This window comes from Bos indicus, chromosome 15, assembly GCF_029378745.1.
Source record: "Bos indicus isolate NIAB-ARS_2022 breed Sahiwal x Tharparkar chromosome 15, NIAB-ARS_B.indTharparkar_mat_pri_1.0, whole genome shotgun sequence".
NCBI classification, from domain to species: domain Eukaryota; kingdom Metazoa; phylum Chordata; class Mammalia; order Artiodactyla; family Bovidae; genus Bos; species Bos indicus.
Window position 1 is genome coordinate 58509432 of NC_091774.1, and position 18447 is coordinate 58527878.

At 36.8% G+C, this 18447-nt stretch overlaps 1 protein-coding gene across 1 annotated transcript in view; it reads right to left on the minus strand.

Moving 5' to 3' along the window:
- Positions 1-362: 362 nt before the first annotated feature.
- CCDC34 (coiled-coil domain containing 34) overlaps positions 363-18447 on the minus strand; it is a 46034-nt gene continuing 27949 nt past the window's right edge. Inside the window, exons 5-7 of the mRNA XM_019975795.2 lie at positions 3262-3420; positions 2559-2700; positions 363-1130 (exon numbers count right to left, since the gene is read on the minus strand). Of these exons, the coding sequence (XP_019831354.2) occupies positions 916-1130; positions 2559-2700; positions 3262-3420 (516 nt within the window). The 3' untranslated portion in view covers positions 363-915. The remainder of the gene's footprint in view (positions 1131-2558; positions 2701-3261; positions 3421-18447) is intronic.

The window sequence follows — 18447 nt, forward strand, 5'->3', positions numbered from 1 at the left end:
TAAATAGGAATCACTTTTAAATGAACTTACTGAACTTTTATATTGCCACCACAAATTTTCATTTCTTGATGGCCCCCTAAAAAAAGATACAGACTTTTAAAATTTAATAAGAAGGGCTGAGTGCTATTTTAGTAATCTTTTGATCTACTTTCCTTAACAAGTATTTATTAATAAAGATTTATTTCAACTTTAGTAAAACATGACAACATTTTATATTAAAAACTAAAACAGACATTTCTAATTTCAAAATTAACAACCTAATTATAATGTGTAAGTATATGTACAGAGTATAGCAAAATATATTAGTGTCCAAAGATTACTACAATCAATTAAGATTGAGAGCCCAAAACAATGTTTATAAATTGTCCTTTCAAAACCCAACCTTTATTTCTCCATTACCAAACATGATTCCAGTTAGTGATTTACAAATATTTATACAGGGAAAAACATACTAAAAGTCATCAACAAAGGCTGTTTTTGATTACTCCGGGATTCTAACTCATTTTAGATTCTTCTAAGAATTATTTTGAGCATACAGTTTAGAAATGCTTGTTTCAATGACTTATTCTTACTATGTTCATAAACACAAACACATAACATGTGTGTATGAAAGAATACACAAAAAATTGTTTTATTGGTACTTAGAGGGTAGTTTTAATATAAGCTAAATATAAACACAATTGTTAGATATTCTGTCACTTATCTTGCAAAACAATATTCCAAGATCAACCTTGAAGCATTTATAAAAATGAAAATGAATAAAATATCTTCCTCAATTAACTCTAAGGACTCCATATACAAATGCAAAAATGTGAACTTAACAATAATACATCAAATGTTGAGCTACTAATAGTAGAGCAACAAAACAACAATTTTATATAGCTCCAGGTAAAAGCATGTAATTTCCCACATCTACTATCTTTGTATTTTGCATAGAGTTCCAAGGCAAAGATTGCTTCTAGCTTTATGCATTACCAGAGAGGATGCCCTGTGTGGCTGGCTTATCACAGGCCTTTTAGTCTTCTTTCCTGATAGATCCTTCACTTCTTTGGCAGGAGGCACAGGAATTGGTTTCCATGGAATTGGGTTATAAAAGGCTGGTTCTGGATAAGAATTCCCACTGTAAAAACCTAAAATTATTTAAAAATCAGAATAAAACAAGAAAAACTTTTTGAGATCAAAGGAACTATTTTAAAATTCATAGAAAAATGTTAAAATGTTAAAAGGGCAAAAATATCACTGACAAACCTGACTCATTTAAAACTTGAACTCAAATATTTTCAAACAATACTTTTCAAATACAGTAATGTTATAGTAAAAGTTAAAATATAAATGATAATTCTGAATATTCAAAGAACATTAATGTTCAAAACTAAAAACTCATACAACATTTCTTCTAAAAAGTTAACTTTAGAACCCTTAAATTGAACAAAATCTTCATTTTCTTATTTCAGTCTGGGAAACTTCTGATTATGTACTAGTTTCCCTAGTTGGACACTAAAGCTTGCAGGAAAAAACGTATGTTGCATATGTAGCTAAAGTGAATCAAGATTGTGGTTCAGAACCACTGAAATTCTAAATCATTGTCACTCAAATTAAGCAGATTTCATACACTCTAGTTTTGTAATTAAGAGCAGTAGGGCATTTGCAGACTACAATGTTTATTATAACACTTATTTAAGCACAAATTTGGTAAAATAATCCATTATTTGGCAATTAAGTTCTAGTCAATACATATATTCCATCTAAGTTTTAACTTTACTATCCAATCGTTTTGTTGAAACCACTACTTATTTCAAACAAGAGAGCAAAATAAAGGAGCAGACTGCTCGGTAGCTGTAGTGGATGACCTCTGTGACATGCAAGAGAGGCCTAAGTCCTGACAGAAGGAATGTGTCATTTGGACACCGGCAACCCACTTTGACTGCATACATATGTCAACACACACTTCAGCACGATGGTCAAAACAAAGTCTGGAATATGTTCTATTGTGTGAACAAAACAGAATGGGAGTATTTTTAATAATAAATCACTTAAAACGAGTGAAGGCAGCTATCAGCAAGGTATGAGCTTCCAACGTGAAGTACAAAGGAAAACACACATTGCCACTTATAATCAGACCAAGCCAAAAAAGCCAACCAGGTCTGTGTCTGGTTCATGTGCCATCTAGTATTCCACCCTGCAAAAATAATGAGCCAAAGACACTGGGAACTCTGCCTCAGAGAGGTTAGAAAAGGGAAAGAAAATGATCCCTTAAATATATCCTGATTAAGGCTTTAAGATCCAAGGAATGTAAAAATTTTACTTATTTCTTAACGTTAGAAATCATTACTCTGCAGTTTTGCCACTGTTGCCTTTAAAATGTATCTGATTTTAGAGAATGACAACAAATTTGTAGTATCTCCACAGGAACACAGTATGTTATAATCTTCCAGAAAATAGTAATTTGAAAGAAAAATAATTTTTACACACTTCTATTTCTGTCAAAAGGAAACATAATGTATAATATTCGCTCCTGCAAGCCATATTTATGTAAGCCACATAACATAAAAACCAACCTGTGAGTTTTCCATTGGCATAACCATAGCTCTTCGCAGCTGGACGAGGTTTATTTTTTGCATTTTCCAACCATTCCTTAAACTTTTTTTCTGCTATTTCCTTTTTTTCCTGTAATTCAGCCTGCCGTTGTTTTTCTTTTTCCTTAAAATGACAAGACCAAAGAATCTCCAGGGATATTCTGTAACTAAAAGTTCTATTCAGAGTCTACTGACTTGCTCCCCAGTAGCTCCCCATCCCAACGGCTTACTGATCAGAAACACTGAATCATATTTCTATAATTAGAGAGCAAAATTTAACAAGATCAGGGATGTGATATGAAAGTGGCTGCCTCTAAACAATGATATTAAATCCAAGAAGAAAAAAGCAATTTGTTCTTTTAAAATAGAACAGTAATTTACAATAATGTAATAAAACTTTCCATAAAAGTACACTGAATAATATTTAAAAGCATAAACAACAGCAAAAAGCTTGCACCTGACTGCAGGAGTATCAATAGGCTTATTAATATTTATCAGTCTAAGAAAATCACAAATGCATATTCATTTATGAAGCTTAATCATAATATAACAAGTAGGGATAGCTACATGTATTTGTATTATGCTAAGATAATGCCAATTTTCCATTAGAAATTCTTTACACAATATAGTTGGCACATATAAACACCAAGTCGTGTATTCTAACTGATCACCTTAGCAAAAATACCTTTTCTTTCTTCTTCTTTTCACATTCTTCAGCATTTTTTTTCTTTAACCATTCTTGATATTTTTCCTTTGCTTTTTCTTGTAAATGTTCTTTCTCCAGTTCCTTTGCTGCTTTTTCTTTCATTTCCTTATTAATTTTTTGTTCCCTTTCTTTTCTTTTCTTAAATAAAAATGAAGGAATTTTCATTGGAATCTGTAATCATTCTTATACAAGGAAAGTGTTACAGACAGTAATTTTCTAAAAACAGTGGTAACATAGTGGTTGACACAATGTGGCTTATGAAAATATATAACACGCATGAACTTACCTGATCAATTTTAGTGTACCAGCTTGAGTGTGTATTTCATGATGGCCTAACAAAGATCTTGTTCAACAAAGTATATTCAGAGCCTGGAACAGTGTTAAGTAAATAGTAGGTGTTCTATAAAGATTTGCTGAATAAATGAGTGAACAGAAATGACAACCTGTTAGACTGTCTTGAATCTTAGTGTTTTTTTTCTATATATATATATGTTTTATTGAAGTATAGTTGACTTACATGTTTTAAGTGCACAGCAAGGCAATCCAGCTATACATAGACACATATCTTATTTTTGAAATTATTTTCCACTGTAGATTATTACAAGATATTGACTATAGTTCCCTGTGCTATACAGTAAACCTTTGTTGCTTATTGCATATCTATTTTTTTAAATTAGAAATCTAGCATTCTAGTCATACGGAGTCAAACAAGTAGAATCAAAATGTCATAAATTTTTCAGTTCAGCAAAAATTTGTAAATTTTCTAAAATACATATAGTATACATATTATTTATATATATATATATGTATACAAAAGCTTTCCTACTATGCTTGAGAAAGAACATCAAAAAAAAAACAGAGAAGAGATGGAGAGATTGGAAAACATAAACTAAATGAAATGGGAGCACTGAATATGAAATAGAAAAAGTGAACAAACTAGATAAAAGATCATCACATAGTCCAGTTGCTTTTAAACATGACTGCTTATTAGAAACATATCTGGAGCTCTGGAGGAAAAAAAAGCAATACCTGGGCATTTGTGTTTTTCAAAAAATGGATAATTCTGATTTTAAAAAGTGACTGCAGGTTTTTCTACTAAATCCTAGTTTTGGTGACATAGAGTTCTATTATTTTTCTGTTGAACAATCATGATACAATGGTATTAAGTGAATAAAAGATACATAATCACAACAGTAAAAGATATTTATCATTTTTCACAATCAATAGCCAGACAAAAAAATAAAAGGTAATTACAACTGCAAGCCACAACAGGAACATGATTAGCTTAACAATATAAAATAATTACATCCATTTGGAGAGTCAAGCAGAACAAAGTGGTAAGTGGAAATGCATACATGCACATGTCTTCCTCCACCCAGCCAGTCTATGTCTTTTGGTTGGTGCATTCAATCCATTTACATTTAAGGTAATTATCAATATGTATGATCCTGTTACAATTTTCTTAATCGTTTTGGGTTTATTTGCTGTAGGTCTTTTCCTTCTCTTGTGTTTCCTGCCTAGAGAAGTTCCTTTAGCATCTGTTGTAAAGCTGGTGTGGTGGGGATAAATTCTCTTAATTTTTGCTTGTCTGGAAAGCTTTTGCATTCTCCATCAAAACTGAATGAGAGTCTTCGTAAGTAGAGTATTCTTGGTTGTAGGTTCTTCCCTTTCATCACTTTAAATATATCATGCTATTCCTTTCTAGCTTATAGCATTTCTGTTGAGAAATCAGCTGACAGCCTAATGAGAGTTCCGTGTATACTGTCATTTTTCCCTTGTTGCTTTTAACATTTTATCTTTGTCTTTTATTTTTGTCAGTCTGATTACTAAGTGTCTTAGTGTGTTCCTCCTTGGGTTTATCCTGCCTGGGCCTCTCTGTGCTTCCTGGACTTGGTTGACTATTTCCTTTCTCACATTACAGAATTTTTCAGCTATTATCTCTTCAAATATATTCTCAGGGACTTTTTCTCTCTTCTACTTCTGGGACCCTTAAAATGTGATTGTTGATATGTTTAAGGTTGTCCCAGAGGTCTCTTAGGTTGTCTTCATTTCTTTTCATTCTTTTTTTTATATCCTGTTCTGTGGCAATGATTCCCATCATTCTGTCCTCCAGGTCATTCATCCATTCTTCTGCCTCAGTTACTCTGCTGTTGATTCCTTCTAGTGTATTATTTACCTCTATTTGTTTTTTAGTTGTTATAGGTCTTTGGTAAACATTTCTTGCATCTTCTTCATTGTTTTCCCGAGATCCTGGATCATTTTCACTATCATTATTCTGAATTCTTTTTCTGGAAGGTTGCCTATCTCCACTTCATTTAGTTGCTTTTCTGGGGTTTTATCCTGTCCCTTCACCTGGGACATAACTTTCTGCTTTTTCATAGTGATTAACTTTCTGTAATATGGTTTTTGTTTTAGCTACTGTGGGACTGTGCTTTCTCTGGCTTCTTCTGTCTGCCCTCTGATGGATGAGGCTAAGAGACATGTGTAAGCTTCCTGGATGGGAGGGACTGGCAGTGGGAAAAACTGGGTCTTGCTCTACTGAGCAGGACCTGGCTCAGTAAAGCTTTAATCCAATTATCTGCTGATGGGTCGGGTTGCACTCCCTCCCTGTTAGTTGTTTGGCCTGAGGCGACTCAGCCCTGGGGTCTATGGTAGGGTTAATGGAGAAGTCCAAGAGGGTTTACACCAAGGGGGACGTTCCTGGCCTGCTGCTGCCAGTGCCCCTGTCCCTGGGGTGATACCCTCCTGACCCAGGCCTCTACAGGAGGCCCTCCAACACTAAGCAGGTATTTTTGATTTAGTCTCCTGTGGGGTCACTGCTCCTTTCCTCTGGCTCTTGGTGCATGCAAGGTTTTGTTCATGCCTTCCAAGACTGGAGTCTGTTTCTCCCAGTCCTGTGGAAATCCCATAATTAAATTCCGCTGACCTTCAAGGCCAGATTCCCTAGGGATTCCCAGTCCCTTTGTCAGATCCTCAGGCTGGGAAGCCTGACGTGGGATTCAGAACCTTCACAACAGTGGGAGAATTTCTTTGGTATTAGTGTTCTCCAGTTTGTGGATCACCCACCTGGCAGGTATGGGATTTGATTTTATTTTGATTGTGCCCTCCCTATCACTCGCTGTGGCTTCTTCTTTGTCTTTTGACGTGGGATATCTGTTTTTGGTGGTTCCAGCATCCTCCTGTTGATGGTTGTTCAACAGCTAGTTGTAATTCTGGGGCTCTTGCAGGAGGAGATGAGTGCACATTCTTCTACTCTGCCATCTTGAACCAGAAGCCTGAATCTTAGCGTTTCTTAATGGATGTTTACCCTCACTCTAAAATAGGAGCCACATAGGTATATATTTCCCAGACAATTTGCCAATATGAATACTTGGATAAATCTTCACCATAAAAGAGTTACAGAGGACCAATTTTAGCCCATTAAATACTGTTATAAGGGCACATACAGACAAATCTCTGGCTAGGCAATTCTTATAAGTCTTACATAGATCAAGGGTTGGCAAATTATGTCCTGCAGGCCAAATATGGTCCATTACCACCTGTATTTATAAATAAAGTTTTATTGAAATGTGGCCACACATATTTATTTACATATTTATTGTCCATGGCTGCTACTGCACCATAACAGCAGAGTTAAATAGTTACAACAGAGACTGTATGGTCCACAAAAACTGAACTTTATTTGACCCTTTGCAGAAAAAAACCTGACATAGATTATAACTGAATATTTTTTCCTTTTCTCACCCAAAGGATAATCTACCAACACAGTGAAATTCTAAATAACCAATAACATGGCTAGCTCTCTTTATCAAAGGTTTAGAAAATAATCTGCAAGGCATAAGGTGTATGTAATATAAATGTCATATATATCACCCTTCATGGAGCAAAGAAATATGAACCAAGAAATTCTTCTCTTGAAAGCATCTTGTAGAATACTTCAATACAAGCAAGTCAAATAAGATCCAAGTAACAAACATCAAGTTATATTCAACATATGTGCAGTGCTGTGCAAGAAAAAGTGAAAGTGAAAGGCACTCAGTCATGTCTCACTCTGTGACTCCATGAACTACACAGTCCAGGGAATTCTCCAGGCCAGAATACTGGAGTGGGTAGCTTTACCCTTCTCCAGGGGATCTTCCCAACCCAGGAATTGAACTCAGGTCTCCTGCATTGCAGACAGATTCTTTACCAGCTGAGCCACAAGGGAAGCCCAGGTATACTGGAGTGGGTAGCCTATACCTTCTCCAGTGGATCTTCCTGACCCAGGAATCAAACCAGGGTCTCCTGCACTGCAGGCGGATTCTTTACCAACTCAGCTATCAGGGAAGCCCCTGTACAAGAAAGGCAGGGGTTAAAAATCAAAGCCCAGGAATCCCTGGCAGCTCAGCGGTTAGGGCTTTGAGCTTCCACTGCTGAGGGTGCAGGTTTAATCCCTGGTTGGGGCACTAAAGATCCCCCAAACCTCGTGGCAAGGCCAAAAAAAGAAAAGAAAATCAAAGCCCATCATTCCCCAAGTTGCTATATTTCCCTATTGTTGGGCAGCCAATACCTGTAAAAGGAAATCCTTTCTTGCTGAGAACTCAATATCCATTAAAATAACACTGGAATTTAACTACTTCCTACAGTCAGAAAATCCACAAGATTAAAAAGGATCTTGCAGCTCTATCAGACTCGTAAGACTCCTCCACAAGCTCATCAACAAGGAGTCATCCGTCAGAAAAAAAAAAAAGGAGTCAACCAGTCTCTACACTATTTTCAATTTTGACAGCTAACATTTATTCAGTGCTAAGTCTGCCTGTTACTGTTCTGTACATTGTATACATATACACTATGTCAGTTAATTCTTAAAAGCACAATATGAGAAAGATCTCATTTTATAAATGAGGAAACTACGGCACAAAGAAGTTAAGTAATATGCCCAAGGTCACACAAATGGTAAATGAAAGATCACTACAGATCTCTCATATACATATGAGATAACACTGAAAACAATTTATTTTTTGGCCAATAAATCCAATTTAAAAGAGACATTAAAATTTCTGAAAAATACACCACTTTTCAAAACTGATTCAAAAAGAAATAGAGTAACTGAAGTAACTGTTATAAGTAATTCTACTTACTAAAAATAATTCAGAATTTAAAACTTTCATATAACGAGAACTCCAGCTTCCAATAGTGTCACTGTAGATTTTATTACACATTTAAGGAAGAAACAGTACCAATTACCATACAAATTATTTTAAAAAACAGAAAAAAAGAACACAACCAAGCTCATTTTAGGAGTGCAGTATTTCTCTAATATCAAAACCAAATATGAAATAAGAAAATATTAGGAATAAAGCAAAATAACTCCTTTCACCAAAACATGAAATACTTAGGGATATATTTAACAAAAGACATTTAAATATACCTGTACAATGAACTTAAAAAAAAAAGCTGATTGAGATAAACATGACCTAAATAAATAGAAAAGAAAAATCACACTCATAAGTTTATATTATTAAGATAGTAATTTTCTCCAGAATGATGTATGTGTTCAATGCAGTCCCAATAAGTATCAGTCACTATTCAAGCAAGCATGATTAGAGAAATTGATAAGCTAATTCTAAATTGTACATGGAAAGGGTGCAGAGCAAATAAAATAATTCTGAAATAAAGAAAAAAGATGGAAGACTTAGAGTATTTGATTAGAAGAATTTTAAATTAAAAATTACTCTATAAAGCTACAGTAACCAGACAGTGTAGTACTAGCGTAGATCAAAGGAACAGAACAGAGTCTAGAAACAGACCCAAACATATTTGCTCAATTAATTTTAAATGAAAGTGCCAAGATAACTGAATAGAGAAAAAGATTATCTTTCAACAGTGTTAGAATAACTGGATATCCATACTCTAAAAAAGTTAACCTTGACCCTTAATGCATGCTATCATTAACATTAACTCAAAATACAAACATAGGCAAAAGCTGAAGTTATAAAATATCTAGAAGAAAATGATGGAGAATATTTTTTACAATCTTGGCATAGGCAAACATTTCTTCAACAGAAAGCAAAACCCACAAACTATAAAAGAAAAAACAGAAATACAGAACCTACCCCAAATTTAAAATTTTTGCTCTTAAAAAAAATACCATTAAAAATTAAATGGAGGAAATATTTACAATACATGTTACAGGACTTAAAGGAATATAAAAAGAACTCTTACAACTTACTATTAAGACACACAAAATGGGCAAAAGTTTAAACACAAAACAAACAGAAACTCCACAAGAGACATAGAAATAGTCACCAGTGTTATGGATTGAGATCTGCCCTACCAAAACGCACATGTTAGAGCTCTAATCCTCAGTGTACTGGTTTTGTTGTGTTTTAATTGGAGTGTAAGTGATTTACAATGTTGTTCAGTGTCAGGTGTACAGCTAAGCGATTCAGCTATACATGTACATACATTGTTTTTAAGATTCTTTTCTCATATACGTTATCACAGAATTTGAGTATAGTTCTCTGTGTGATACAGTAGGCCCTTGTTATGTATAGTAGCATGTGTATGTTAATTCTAAGAGGCTGATTTACTGTCCCATTCCCCCTAGGTTTTACCTTTGGTAACCATAACTTTGTTTCCAAAACCTGTAAGTCTGTTTCTGTTTAGTAATAAGTTCATTTGTATCTTTTAAAAAAAATTTTGATTCAACATATGAAAATATGTAAATCTCTGCTCCAAGCATATTGTTTCAAACAGCATTATTTTATTCTTTTTTTGTGACTGAGTAATATTCCATTGTAAACATACCACATCTTCTTTATCCATTCATCTGTCAATCGACATTTAGGTTGCTTCCACATCTTGGCTATTGTAAATAGTGCTGCAATGAACACTGGGGTACATGTACCATTTCAAATTATGATTTTATTCAGACATATGCCCAGGAGTGGGATTGTTGTATCATATAGTTCTATTACTAGTTGTTTTTTTAAGGAACCTCCCATACTGTTCTCCATAGTGGTTATACCAATGTAGGAGGATTCTCTTTTCTCCACACCCTCTTCAGTATTTATTATTTGTAGACCTTTTGATGATGGCCACTGTGACTCATGTGAGGTGATATCTCATTTGTAGTTTGGATTTGCATTTTTCTGATAATTAGTGATGTTAAGCATCTTTTCCTGTGCTTTTTCACAATCTGTGTATCCTTTTGGGAGAAATGTTACTGGCACAGGTGATTCTCAGGTCTGTGCCCCACCACTTGGGGCCATCTATGTATCTTCTTTCAGTCTGTATGTGTCCCTAGATCTGAAGCAGATCTCTTATAGATAGCATTTATAAGGGTCTTATTTTTGTATCAATTCAGCCTGTCTTTTGGTTGGAGCATTTAATCCATTTACATTTAAGGTAATTATCAATATGTATTAATATGTTCTTATTGCCATTTTGTTAATTGTTTTAGATTAGTTTTTGTAGGTCTTTTTTCTTTCCTTCCTCTTTTGTTCTCTTGTGATATGATGACTAACTTTAGTGTTGTTTGGATTCCTTTTTCTTTTTTGTATATCTCTTGTAAATTTTCAGTTTTTTATTCCCATGAGATTTTGATATAGCAGTCTGTACACATACAAGATTGTTTTATGTTGCTGGTCTTTTAATTTCAAAATGCATTTCCAATATCCTCCATTTGTACTGTCCTCACAATTGCTGGTTATGATATCATATTTGTGTGTGGATGATTTCCTACCTTTACTGCAGTTTGCCTTTACTGGTGAGTTTTCCCATTCATAATTTTGTTTCTAGTTGTTGCCTTTTATTTTTCACCTAGAGAAGTTCCTTTAGCATTTGTTGTAAAGTTGGTTTGGTGGTGCTGACTTCTCTTAAATTTTGCTTGTCTGTAAAACTTTCGATCTCTCCTTCAAATCTGAATGACAGCCTTGCTGGGTAGAGTATTCTTGGTTGTAGGTTTTTCCCTTTCATCAATTTAAATATACCATAGCATTCCCTTCTGGCCTGCAGAGTTTCTGCTGAAAAATCAGCTGACAACCTTATGAGGATTCCCTTGTTGCTTTTCCCTAGTTTCTTCTAATATTTTCACTTTGGCTTTAATTTATGTCAGTTTGATTAACAGGTGTCTTGGCATGTTCCTCCTTGGTATAAGCTGCCTGGGACTCTCTGTGCTTCCTGGATTTGAGTGGCTGTTTCCTTCCCATGTTAGGGAAGTTTTCAGCTATTATCTCTTCAAATATTTTCTCAAGCCCTTTCTCTCTTCTCCTTCTGGGACCCTTATGATGCAAATATTTATGCTTTTAATGTTGGCCCAGTGGCCTCTGAGACTGTCCTTCCTTTCATTCTTTTTTCCTTTGCTCTGTTCCACAGGAGTGATTTCCAAGACTCCATCTTCCAGCTCACTAAATTCATTTTTTCCACCTCAATTATTGTGCTACTGATTTCTTCTCTTGTATTTTTCATTCTAGTTATTCTATTTTTCATCTCTGTTCTTTAAATCTTCTTGCTCTTTGTTAAATATCTTTTTGTATCTTCTTAATCTGTGCCTACATTCTTTTTCCAAATTCTGGCATCATCTTTACTATCATTACACTAAATTCTTTTTCAGGTAGGTTGCCTAAATCCATCTAGATATCTTAAGGGTTTTTATCTTGGTCCTTCATCTGGAACATATTTCTCTGCTGTCTCATTTTTGTCTAACTTTCTGTGTGTGTAGTCTCCTTTCTGCTGGCTGCAGGATTTTAGCTCTTCTTACTTCTGGTGCCTGCCCACTGGTGGGAAGAGTTGGGTGTGTCTCTCTGGTGAGCAAAGCCTTGTCAAACAGTGTGTTTAGAGGGAGCTGTGAGCTCGGTACAGCTTTAGACAACCTGTCTGCTGATGGGTAGCAATGTGTTCCTATCCTGCTGGCTGTCTGGCCTGAGGCATTCCAGCACTGGAGCCTGTAGGTTGTTGGACAGGGCCAAGTCTTGATGTCAAAATGGTGACCTCTGTGAGAACTCATGCCAATCAATACTCTCTCGGGCCACTGCCTCCAGTGTCCTTGCCCCCAGCTCAGTGATCCATGGCCAACCCTCACCTCCCGAGGAGACTCTCCAAGACTCACAGGTAGGTCTAGCCCAACCTCTTCTACTTTGTGTTGGATCCCAGTATATGTGAGCCCTCTAAGAGTGGAGTCTCTGTTTCACTCAGTCCTGTGGAGCTCTTGCCCTCAAGCCTGCTGGTCCTCAAAGCCAAGTGCTCTGGGGGGGTTCCACCTCCTGATGCCAGATCCTCAGCCTCAGGAGCCTAAGATGGGGCTTAGAACTTTCACTTTTGCAAGAGAACCTCTGCAATATAATTATTTTGCAGTTTTTGGGTCTCCCACTTGTGATGTCACTAAAGTATCTCTCTAATTGTCTTTTTTGGCTTCTTCTATGTCTTTGAACGTAAAATATATTTTTTGATAGTTTCCAGTCTTCTTTGTCAATGGTTGTTCAGCAGTTTGTTGTGCTTTTGGTGTTTTCGTGAGAGTTCAGTTCAGTTCAGTTCAGTTGCTCAGTCGTGTCCGACTCTTTGTGACCCCATGAACAGCAGCACGCCAGGCCTCCCTGTCCATCACTAACTCCCGGAGTTCACTCAGACTCACGTCCATCGAGTCAGTGATGCCATCCAGCCATCTCATCCTCTGGCGTCCCCTTCTCCTCCTGCCCCCAATCCCTCCCAGCATCAGAGTCTTTTCCAGTGAGTCAACTCTTCGCATGAGGTGGCCAAAGTACTGGAGTTTCAGCTTTAACATCATTCCTTCCAAAGAAATCCCAGGGCTGATCTCCTTCAGAATGGACTGGTTGGATCTCCTTGCAGTCCAAGGGACTCTCAAGAGTCTTCTCCAACACCACAGTTCAAAAGCATCAATTCTTTGGCGCTCAGCTTTCTTCACAGTCCAACTCTCACATCCATACATTACCACTGGAAAAACCATAGCCTTGACTAGACAGACCTTTGTTGGCAAAGTAATGTCTCTGCTTTTCAATATGTTATCTAGGTTGGTCATAACTTTCCTTCCAAGGAGTAAGCATCTTTTAATTTCATGGCTGCAGTCACCATCTGCAGTGATTTTGGAGCCCAAAAAAATAAAGTCTGACACTGTTTCCACTGTTTCCCCATCTATTTCCCATGAAGTGATGGGACCAGATGCCATGATCTTCATTTTCTGAATCTTGAGTTTTAAGCCAACTTTTTCATTCTCCTCTTTCACCTTCATCAAGAGGCTTCAGCCCCTAGCCATCTCCTGTATCAACAGAGGAGCATATATTAGGCTGCAGAACACAGGGCAGTGGTGCTGACCTTCTCTGCAGTTTACTCTCCATTTTGCCTTCTACAAACCAGTTGCTGTGCTCTCCTCCTAGGCTTTGAATGTCCCTCTCCATCCAGGCTTATGCCCCGCCAGTGAAGGCTCTCCCCAGGGTATGGAACTCTTTCCTCATTCATAGCTCCCTCCCTGGGGCGCAAGCGTGTCCTGATTCCTTTCCTTTTCTTTTTCCTTTGTCCTACCTGGTCATGTGGAGGTTTTCTTGTCCTTTTGGATGTCTGAGGTCTTCTGCTGGCATTCACTAGATGTTCTTTGTAAATCATTCCACTTACTGATATGTTAATGTTTTTGTGAGAGTAGGTGAGCTCCCCTACTACTCCTCCACAATCTTGATCCCCTGGCCTGATGTTGTACTTTGAGACAGGACTTTTAAGTCACTCAATCTGTGCTATTTTGTTATGACAGCCCCAGTAGACTAGTAGAATAAGCTTATGAAAAGATGCTAAACATCATTAGATCTCAGGAAAATGGAAATTCAAACAATGACATACTGCTGCTACTTAGCCAGTCATGTCTGACTCTCTGTGATCCTATGGAGCCCGCCAGGCTCCTCTGCCCATGGAATTTTCTAGGTAAGAACACTGGAGTGGAGTGCCATTTCTTACTCCAGGGGGTCTTCCCGACCCAGGGATTGAACCTGTATTTCCCGCACTTGCAGGCGGATTCTTTACTAGTGCCCCCTGGGAAGCCCAATGACATACTACACGTAACAGAATGGTTTAAAATGAGAAAGACTGAGAATCTGGCAAGGATACGGTACACTTGGAACTGTCAGATATTAGAGGCAGGAATATAAAATGGCAGAAGCACTTTATACGAAATTGCCGATTTTTTTTTTTTAAACCTAAAAACCTACCATACAACCCAGCAATTCAGTTCCTAGGCATCTACCCGGGAGAAATGAAAGCAAGTATCAACAAAAACACTTGTACGTAAGTGGTCACAGAATTTTACTCATATCTCCAAACTGCAAACAACCTAATTATCCATCAACTAGTGAATGGATACATAATTTGTGATACTGAGCAATAAAAAGGAACAATCTTAATATAAGAAATATTAGCAATGTTTAAAAACAAAAGTAGCCTGGGACTACCCTGCTGGTACAGTGGATAAGAATCTCCCTGCCAATGCAGGGGACACAGGTTTGATCCCTAATCCGGGAGGATTCCACTTGCAGAGAAGTAACTAAGCCCATGTGCCACAACTACTGAGCCTGAGCTCTAGGGCCCATGAGCCACAACCACTGAGCCCGCTCGCCCTAAAGCCCGTGCTCTGCAAAAAGAGAAGCCGCCACAATGAGAAGCCCACACACTGCAGCAGACAGTAGCCCCTGCCTGCCACAACTAGAGAAAGCTCTGCACAGCAACAAAGACAGAACACAACCCAAAATAAAAATATTTTTTTTAAAGTAGCCTGATGCTAAGGAATAAACATTTAGTGATTCTATCTGAAATTCTAGAAAAGGCAAATCTTATCCATAGGAACAGAAAGCAGACCGATGGCTTCCATAGAGCTGGGGTTAGGTCGGGGGTAGGAAGCAGGGGTTAAATGCAAAGGAGCTCAAGGGAGCTTTTTGGAGTGAAGAAAGATTCTCTCTTTTGACTACGGTGCCGGTTTTATAAGTACATATCTTGTCACACCTCATCAAACTTAAAATAGGTGTATTTTATTGTATGTAAATTATAGCTCAATGAAGTTGATTTTAAAACATCAGACAGGCTCTCTGCAGCATTTAAACTACAGAAGAGGGAATGGAATGTCTTTAGTTAGCAAAAGGATACCAGAACAGGCACTCAGAGAGAAGTACCGAGAGGGAATAGCCAGCCACTAAGTGGCTTCAGATTTTCTGGCACTCCAGTTCTACACCACACAGAGCACAATACATCTTTTTTTTTTTTTTTTAAAGATGGTGCCTTGAGAGAACCTTTGTTTCTTCCAACTAAAGGAAACTAACAAACCTGAATTTCTATTTTGATTCCTTCAATAGTACCTGGCACATAATAAAAGTGTTGAAGGCATCAATGAGAACTGATGACAGTTATCAATCATATGCTTGTTGGCTTGAATTAATTTTTGACATTAAAAAGCAGTTCTTTGGTTTAAAAAAAAAACTTTAAAAATAAATTTACTTCTAATTTTCAATGAAGGCAAATACCTTTTTACAAAATATGTGGTAACACACAGTAAAAAACAATCTAAAAAATAAATTAGTATGGCAACACAAATATCAGAGTACCAGATGAGATAAGCCCTTTATTTGAAAAAAGCTTTACAAAAAAAGAAACCAGTCACAATAAAAGAAACCAGCTTTGCTAATGGATACATAAATTCTTTTTGTCTGATTTTTTGATAGAACACAGTGAAAATGACTTAGAGAAAATAATGCCACAGATATAGCTAAAATGTGAATGAGGCTGGAGGCAGCAGAGGACCACACACCATGAAATGTAAACAGAGGGGGAAAAAGCTAGATGCCAGACAGGAAGAGAAGAACCAGAAGAGCAGTCTTTACAAATAGAGGTAAATGTAACCAAGATTGAAATAAGAAATCTGAGCGTTCTTAAAGGAAAAAAACTAGAGTATCCTAATTATTCCTTAGCATGCATAAGAATTCTACAGAATAAGTAAATTTAATTTTTATTTCTCAAGGTTCATTTTTAAACTCTTCTCAACCTTATGGAATCTTGCTTTTGCTAATTAGTGATTTATGTCAGGGCAAGCCACCTCCCTCCAAAAGAAAGAAAAATTTTTCTCAAATAATTGGATTAGATCTACCACCACTAATTAAAACAGGGAATGTATCATCTCTACATTCTTAGACAAACAACAACTATGTTTGACTGGCATGGTAAAATGAGCTTAATGGAGTCAGAAGATAAGAGGAGCTTTTAGAGGAGAGAATATACTTATACAATACACACAAAACTGGTTTATAATTATACACTTCAAGAAAGTATCACTCAAGGCTTAGTAGTGGTCATACAGGCTTATTTTGATTTTGGCATTTATTCACAAAGAACTCTCTTATTGTATTATGGGATGTAGCAAACTTTAAAAAATAATTTACTTAAGTAAAGAACAACAAATATATTTATGGTTATAACACACACATGTCTAGCCAATTCCTTCTTACAATATTTGGATGAAGAAAGCTATGTAATCTTCAACTTACTGGGGAAGTATTTACTAGGTACTCTTATTAATACCACTAGGCACTATATTCAACAACAGCTAGGAACCAAAAATAATGTAAAACTTTTGGTTTACAATTTCAACATCTAACTGCATTCATGAACCTGGACATTAATAATAAAAGCAGTACCACTCCAAATATGCAAAAACTCACAACAGGAAACAAAGTGACAAGATAAATATTTTTTTAAATTTCTAACTTGTGATCTAATACAAGAATGTATTCAAATTCAAAGGAAGATGATACATTTATTCATTCAATAATTTATCACCTCCAAAATACTATGTATATGTTTGCGTGGTCCTCTCTCCATTCGACCCACCCTGCCCTTCCCCACTGTGTGCACAAGTCTGTTCTCTCTGTATTAGACAGCCAGTGGGAATTTGCTGTGTGACACTGGGAGCTCAACCCAGCGCTCCGTGACAACCCAGGGGGTGGGAGGGGGAGGAAATGGGAGGGAGGTTCACGACGGAGGTGACATATGTATACCTGTGGCTGATTCATGTTGATGTATGGCAGAAAAAGCATTATGTCAGAGCTTATAATAGATAAAAAGTAATACAAAAATAACTCCTTAGTTACAAAACAGAGACTCACAGACAGAGAAGGAACTTATGGTCCCCCGAGGGGAAGAATGGGGGGAAGGGACGTTAGGAAGTTTGGGATGGACATGTACACACTGCTACATTTTAAATGGATAGCCAACAAGGACCTACTGTATAGGGAACAGGGAACTCTGCTCAATGTTATGTGGCAGACTGGATGTGAGGGGAATTTGGGGGAGAATGGATAAATGGATAAATATGTATGGTTGAGTCCCTTCACTGTTCACCAGAAACTACCACAACATTGTTAATCAGCTATACCCCAGTACAAAATAGAAAGTTAAAAAGAGGGGGAACCACCTAAAAAATAACTCCTATCCTGAAGAGTCTTAAAATTACATGAGAAGTGAACACATATGCATAATACAAGGCAGCCACAAAATATATATATAACACATGGCAGTATATGATAAAGTGATGTCAATTAAACAAGGATTCAGAGAAGAAAAGAATTCCCAGCATGTGATCAGAGAATACTTCATGTAGGAAATACTTTGAGTTGGATAACAAAAGGAGGTGAGTGAAAATCGCTCAGTCATTTCCAACTGTTTGTGACCTCATGGACCATGCTCCTCTGTCCATGGAATTCTCCAGGCAAGAATACTGGAGTGGGTTGCCACTTCTTTCAACAGGGGAACTTCCCAACCCAGGGATTGAACACGGGTCTCCTGCACTGCAGGCAGATTCTTTACCATCTGAGCCACCAAAGGTAGGGGGGAAATGTGATGAGATCCCACATTGAGGAGATAATTATTAAAAAAAAAAAAGTGAGAAATAGAACAGAAATGTTCTCAAAAGTTCTTGCGAACACATATTCCTAGGGGCTTGGAGCACAATCCAAAGCCCAATATTTCTTTGAATTCTACTGTGTATTTTAAAAATACTATAAAATTTATGTTCTATACTATTAAATATCTGTGCTTGCTTTAGCATAAAAATAACATTTTTCTTCTCAATATTTTCCAGCAAAACTAATACACCAAGAATATGGGCCATGCTTATCCTGACTGTGCTCCCCAAAGATGCCA